Source organism: Miniopterus schreibersii (genome assembly GCF_964146895.1).
Source record: "Miniopterus schreibersii genome assembly, chromosome: 1".
NCBI classification, from domain to species: Eukaryota; Metazoa; Chordata; class Mammalia; order Chiroptera; family Miniopteridae; genus Miniopterus; species Miniopterus schreibersii.
Window position 1 is genome coordinate 193,028,823 of NC_138101.1, and position 7,255 is coordinate 193,036,077.

Sequence of the window (7,255 nt, forward strand, 5' to 3'; positions counted from 1 at the left end):
GCGGAAAGATGGACGGATGGACAGATGGATGGATGGAAGGATGGATGGATGGATGGAAGGAAGGAAGGATGGATGGATGGATGGATGGATGGATGGATGGATGGATGGATGGATGGACAAACGGACGGATGGATGAATGGATGAATGGACTGCTGGCTGGCTGGCTAGCTGGATGGATGGGTGCATGAATAGACTGATGGATGAGTGGATAATGGATGGGTGAATAATACTGAAAGACGGGAACATGGCCTCTGGCCTTATCCTGGGCTCCCATTCTCTTCCAGCACTTTCATCTCACTCCACTTTTTTTATAACTTTTTATGAGGTATGACATAAACCGCTGAAACCTTAAGTGTACAGTGAATGAATTTTTATATAGATATAGATAGATATAGATATAGATATATAGATATATAGATATATAGATATATAGATATATAGATATATAGATATATAGATATATAGATATATAGATATATAGATATATAGATATATGCCAGTGTAGCCATCACTAAGATCACATATAGAAAGGTTCCAACTTCCCAGGAGGCCCCTTTCTCCCACCCCACTTCGCACGGCAACATCACCCAACCAGACTATCAGCCCACCATGCTCCCACTGTGACTCAATGGTGACCGGCCATTCACTCAGCCTCTAGGCCCAGAAGTCATCCTGGGCCTCTGTCCCCATCCGCAATGAGCAAGGCCTCGCCCTGCCCACTCTGCCTCACTTCTGTGCTGTCCCTCCGCTCCTGCTCCCTGCCTCAGCCTGGACCGGCGCAGCGGCCTCCAGGGCTCTGCCTGCGCCCCTCCTGGTCGCTTCTCTTCCCCGCCACCCTCTCCTCGGAGAGGCCTCCTGGAAGACGTGGTTCCTGGGAAATTTGCACGCAGCCACTGTTGGTCCAGCTGATCCCGGGGGGCTCTTACAGGCTACGTGCCAGCCAGTTCCTGTTGACTGATCACATGCACCCTGAGGACCACAAGGTCCTCCCTGGGATTCAAGGATACGAATGGTGGGAGCAGGCAGTGTGCTGAGAGGAAATGGCCAGATGGTTCCAGAAGCATTCCCCCATAAAGAGAGGATATGACCCAATGGAGAAGATAAATGGGAAAATAAAGCCCAAACAAAGGGCGGGAAGTGCCACCCTGGGTTGAGTGGCCCCTGGGAGGGGCTGTTGGACAAATACTCTCAAGTCTCCCTTCTACAGGCCCAGGCAGAGCGGAAGTTCAGGCTGTCAGGCCAGCTGAGAACAGAGACAGTTCCCGGTGAAATTTGCCAACGCTTTCTCCATTGTTTTGAAACGTTTTCAGCTAGTGCTCCTCATAGCCCCTTGTCTGGCTCATTTCTGCTCTTTTGTCACCTGTGGTTCTATCTGCCCCTCCTCCTGAAAGTCTTCCTTGAGTCGCTCCAGTAAACGGGGCTGGGTGCCCTGCTCCGTGCTGTGATCCCCATGGACTGTGCCTTGCCTGGGCACCCATCTAGACTGTGACCCCCCGGGGGCAGGGACCATGTCATTCACCACTATATGACCGATTCAGGGCCTGGTACATAGCAGGTGCTCAATAAAAATTCAGTGAGTGACAGAATGAATTAGCAATGCCTGAGTGGGAAGGTGGGAGCCCTTCTCAGATCAGTCAGTCTTCCTGTTCCCAAGTCCTTGGTCCCCTCCTCATTTCGTAAAGAGGAGAGGAGGATGTGTTTGACTTCTCCCTGCAGGCACAATCCTCCCTCCTCTCATCTTGACCTAAGAGCCACCTTCCCCAGGCCAGAGCTATTCAGCTGGGACAGACATATTCATGGCTTAGACAAGTGGAGGGAAAGAGAAGGAGGGGAATCACATCACTTAAGACAGCTCTGGGCTAAAGGCTAGGGACCCAGCCCTGCCAATAATAATCCGCCTCATTTCGTGAGCACCTACTATGTGCCAAGGACCATACTAGGTGCTTTATTTGCATATCTCACTTAATCCTCATAACAACCCTCTAAAGGTGGCATTATTATCATCATCATCAACCTCCCCATTATACAGATGAGGACACTGAGGCACAGAGAGGTTAAAACACCTACCAGGAAAGACCCGAGTCAGATCTGTCTGATCCCCAACCATTCTGCCTACTGGGCCCAGCTTCTTCCAGAAGCTTCCACATGCACAGCAAGGAATATCTAGAAGGTGACAGCAGCAGGACTTGGCACGTGCCCACAGGAGGCTAACAGTGGGGTCTCAGGAGGAATGGGGGCCTTCCTGGCACAAAGACCAATGGCAGGTGATCCAGAGCTGGGTGGGGTGAGGTTGGCAGGAAGCAGCCTATGTTGCACCTGCAGAAGGAGTGAATCTTTAGTGTTTGCTAAGAGAAAGTAGGTTTCCATGAAAAGCACATTATTTGGTTACATGAAGGTAACTAGCAGAAGAAACAGCCCAAACTGGTCACTGGCTGCTTCTGGGGAGTGGGTTCGAACACGACTGTTTTTCACTGTGAGTCTTCCAGTGGCGTTAGTATTTTTAACCAAAATGTCATTGTGAAAAAGAGGCCATGTCAAGTCCAATGCTCTTCTCCACTTATGTGTGTATATGTATTTCTTTTTCCCTCCCCCTTCGCTACTTCTGTCTCTGCTTCATTTTGTTCCAGGAAGAAAAAATGTTGAGCATCCTGGTGCAGCGCAGAGTCCGGAGTGGCGTCTCAGGCAACGTGGGCATGGAGGTGGACGGGCTGCCCTTCCACGGCACCCACGCCGAGATGATCCAGAAGCTGCTGGACGTCACCACGGTGCGCATGTGACCACACAAGTCACATGCGTGTGGAGTATGTACTAGAGGCCACGTCTGGATCTGGGGAGGAGTCCCCGAGGGCCCAGCTTCTTTCTAGAACAGCCTCGCAAATAAGCACGAGCCTGGGGGAGCTGGGCTGGGACACTGCATGCCACCTCCCGGGCGGGGTTAGTGCAGGGGGACCACAGAACCCTTCCTCTGGGCTTCCCAGTGTTTGCTTTCATTTGTGAGGTGCCAGAGGCATTGATTTCAACCCTCCTTCACCCCAGCTTCTTCAGGCCGCACACGTGGTCTGCTCTGAGAGCCTCCTGACCAGTCACTTCCTGCGACACCAGTGACCAATCCAGTACCAGGCAGATGAAGAAGGAGTCATCCCCAGGGCCCTAACAACCTCCCTGGTAATTATGAAATAGTAAAATGCACAAATGTGATGTGTATATTTCTGAAACTCTGGGACTTTACTAAAGGTTTACTCACCACCACAACCAACAAAACATATATACTTTTTAAATGCTTTTTCAAACAGCATTTTGTTTACTTAGGCAAAAGATCCCTCAACCTTACATTTGTCACCATCACCTCCCCCCGCCCCTCACTTCTTTTCACCCCCACACCTCCTGAACCCCCACCTTGGAGCCTGACACCTCTTCCAGGTCCTCATCTGCTCCCCCCACCCCCAGCCTGGAGCCGGAAACTTTGCCCTCCCTGCTCAGGGGGCAGCCACACTCCTGGAGCCTAGGGCTGGGTCAGGACTGCCTGGGACATAAGTCACTCGCAGAAGCCTCCTGGAAATCTCTAGCCAGCTTGTCCCTATCTCCTTCACAATCTCCCACTGCATATTTCCCAACAAAATCAGAAGCGGAGTCACTGACCACATCCCATTACACACACATACTGGACCAGTCCAGTAGCATCCGCTGGCTCATCCAGACGGGGTCCTGCTTCCCAGCTAGGGCCCCAGAGGCTCGCTGAGCCTGCTCAGTTTTATTTTCTTGATTCTTTAAGGGGCCATTCACTGTAAAGTATGGAACACACGCTATAGAAACTACCTCTAGTTGTACACTCAGCAGCAAAGCCTAAGCGCGTAGTAAGTGATCTGGGGTGAACTCCCGTGCTCCCCACAGGGGCGTGGTGGAGGCCCTGGCCAGACATAGCTGGGGGTGGGGATTGTCCAGACTTCCCTGTGTCATTCTGGTGGGGCGTCCCCATCTGTAATCTGTGCTCCTGCTGGTGTGGCATCAGGGCTGGTGCGCCCATCGTAATGAGCTCACACTCCCTTCATCTGTGACGCAGCACAGCTGCCGGGACCCACCTCAGCTGTAAGCTTCACTGCCAGGTCTCCTCCGATTACAGTTTTTGCCCCTGATTTGAGACTGCAGGGCTCCGTAACGGGAGGCTCTGATGAGATTGTATCCTGGCGTTTTTGAAACCTTGATGGTTAGAAGAGAGAAACCATCACTCCGGTGAAGCTGCTGGCACTCACCCGACTCATCTTCCGGGGAGACACTAGCATGCCTTCGGTTTTGCAATAGTAACAGCAGAGTTCTGTGCCAGCACGGGGAAGCTTGAGACGTAACCACGTAATAGGCTGTCTTTGCTGTGGGAAGAAGTTTATGGGGAGATGATTAAGTTGTTTGGGGAAAAGGTTGAGGCCCAGGTGGAGCCCAGAGAAGCCGGAGAGTAAGGGTCTTAGCTCTGGAGTGAAGTATCTAAAGGCCCCCTGCAGGGAGAGGCAGGCCCGTGGCCCTGCAGCAGGGGCCAAGGTGTAGGGGAAGGCCAGGAAAGACGCCTTAGCAGGGTCCGGTCCATACACCACTGCAGCTCTGAGTTCTAGGACCCAGTTTTAACGCTTTTCCACAATAGGATTCCTGCTCAGGTCTTTAGTAAAGTTTTGCTCAGGTTTATCCTGGTCTTGGCTGTGCTTTGGGGAAAGGACTGTGTCCATGTGTGGAGTGGCGTGGCTGCCATCTGGAGAAGCTGGTTACAGGGGGACAAGCGGTAACCTTGTCCTTGCATGATAGGGTTGGAAATGGGCTTGGCATCCACCAGGATAGACTCATGGGGCATGTGAGCATCCCTGGGCATTTCCAGGAATGCTGGGTTGAGTGAGATCCTGGTTGACAGTGTCTGGGATGCTCTGTGGGTGTTCAAGAACGGGCACATCAAGGTGTGCATGCCCCACAGCCCCTGCAGGTGGGACTCAAAGGCAAGCAAACCAGCGAAGGGGGTCAGGGGCTCCTTAGTCCCCTGGCTGTCCTCTGGCCAAGTGGACAGCACTCAGCTGGGCCAGGTACTCCTCTGAGGTCATTCCCTGCCTCTCACTTCACAGGCCCTGCTGACCACCAGCCCTGCCTTAGTCCAGACCACACATTCTCCTACTTTCTACCCTTTCCATGTGGGTTCCTCTGGCTCCACAATGAGGTCAAACTCTCAGATCCAAAAGACCACGGCTCTAGGTGGGCTGGAGAAGATGTTGCTTAACCGTGGTTTGCCTAAACTAATCTATGTCAACGATGTGATGTGCCAGCTAGAAAGCCAGTGCATCCATGGAAGCACAGTGAAGTAAACACATGGTCCCCTTCTCCTTGGTGCAGGCCAGACAGACAGTCTCACTTCCGATCCAAGCATCACATTGGAAGGAGTGGGTTTTGTTCAGATGAGGTAAAGGGAAGTGAGTGTTTAAAACGTGTTAAGTGAAGGTGACTTGAAGAGCTGTCAGAGACGGTTCACCAGTTCTGCTTCCTTTTCCTGCATACATAGGAAAACTATACTTCCCAGCCTCCTTTGCCATTAGGTTGGGGCATTGGGACTGGGATCTGGCCAATGAAATGTAAGTAGCAGAGATATCTATAGCTTCCAGACTTGGTCATAAACCCCCTGTGAGATTCTATTTGTGCAGCTTCCCCCATCTGTGTGGATAAAAGGGAGGACACCCCCAAGACCATGGAACTTCTTGATAGAAGGATCTTGAATCACTACCATCACTGGGGAAATGACTTTGTATGGACAGGAGATAAACTTTTGTTTTAAAACACTGTGACTTGGCGGGTATAAACTGCTTTATAATCCAGCCTTGTCTTATACAAGCTTGGGAGGCTTAACACAGCGCCTGGACACATGGCTCCAGAGGCCAGAACTAAGGCCAGTGGGAAAAGTGGTTCCATTTTGGCTCATTAGAAGACGGTCTTCCCAACCTTGTAATGACTTGTCTTGGGTCGTAGCAAATTAGTGTCATTGGCGGTGGTTGTTGAAAAATTGGACCATCATTTTGGGGGACATACATGGAATAATTCATCGGTACATTCCAGCACTGATATCTCAGGTCTAATCTCATAGTGTCCCTCTGCGAGATTAGTTTAATTCAATAGTTGTTGAATTAAAGCAAATGGACTTGAAATACCACCATTCCCCCAGAGCACTGGGCACCATTGTGACCCCAGAGAGATTGTCATCAGAGATGGTTGTCTTGCCAGACGGAAGCCCTGGAGATTGCAGGGTCACCAACTGCAAGACGCAGCTTTTTCTAAAAAGCATTGGGTAAAGAGGGCCAGATTCTGGCTCTCCCTTGGTCGTACCAGGCAGAGGAAAGCAGCAGATGGGGGTGTATTCTGTGCTGAAAATGTCTCCCACTCTTGTCTGGCCACCCCACAGACCACTGTGTGTAAACAGGAAGATGAGCCTCCTCTTGCTAAGCAGCACTGGTGAGTGAGAAAGGACTCTGATGGCTTCCGCTACCTTCAGCCCATACCAGATGGACCCTTTCCTCCGCCCATTCTCTCAGGAGAGAAAGGAGTCTTAAACCCCAATCAAGTCCTCCGTCTTTTTGGAAGAAGGATCGACTCTTCCAAAACACTTCAGGACTCCGGAAATCTGACCCAGAGAGGGATTAAGTGACTAAAACCAAATTTATATTTTAATATGATGCAGTTAATCCTTAGTAATAAACACGGAGCCTGCCACTATTGAGAGGATGCTCAGGCCTGGTCAACAGCTGTGGCCCTCCCCAAACAAAACCCAAGCAGCGAGGACAGCCCCGGGGCGATGACTCCAACAGGCCTTTCTGCTCTGTAATCTTCCCGAGTGAGGGGTGGACAGTCGGGTCAGCCCTCCCTCTCCGTGGGGAGCCGCTCTCAGCGGGTCGTAGAAGGGGTCATGTGTCCAAGGACAGAAGGAGTGATACTCTCCAAACCACAGGGCTGGGCTCTGTCTGCAAAGGGGAGGTGTCCAAGTTAAGCCCCAGAGTGGATTTGCAGCAAGTGCTGAAGACACTGTATGGCTCTCGAGAGGAGGGAGGGAAGACCTACTTCCCTTGAGGACACTGCTGGGTGATCAGAGGCAAATCCCCTAATTGCTCTGTTCAAGTTTCCTGTGAGAAAGTCAATCCCTCGACCTTCCCGACTCCACTGGGTGTTTGTTTCAAGGCCCCTCTAGATCCCCCTGCAGTTAGAAGACCCTCCTTCCCCATAAGGACTTCAGCACAGGCCAGCT

At 51.4% G+C, this 7,255-nt stretch overlaps 1 protein-coding gene across 5 annotated transcripts in view; it reads left to right on the forward strand.

Moving 5' to 3' along the window:
* DGLUCY (D-glutamate cyclase) overlaps window positions 1-3,254 on the forward strand; it is a 53,332-nt gene extending 50,078 nt beyond the window's left edge. For 3 of the 5 annotated variants that reach the window (XM_081137410.1, XM_081137411.1, XM_081137409.1), the window contains exons 13-14: window positions 2,628-2,801; window positions 3,037-3,254. In XM_081137410.1, the coding sequence (XP_080993536.1) occupies window positions 2,628-2,777 (150 nt within the window). In that variant the 3' untranslated portion in view covers window positions 2,778-2,801; window positions 3,037-3,254. The remainder of the gene's footprint in view (window positions 1-2,627; window positions 2,802-3,036) is intronic. The other 2 variants (XM_081137408.1, XM_081137407.1) reach the window with 1 other exon arrangement.
* The last annotated feature ends 4,001 nt before the right edge of the window (window positions 3,255-7,255 follow it).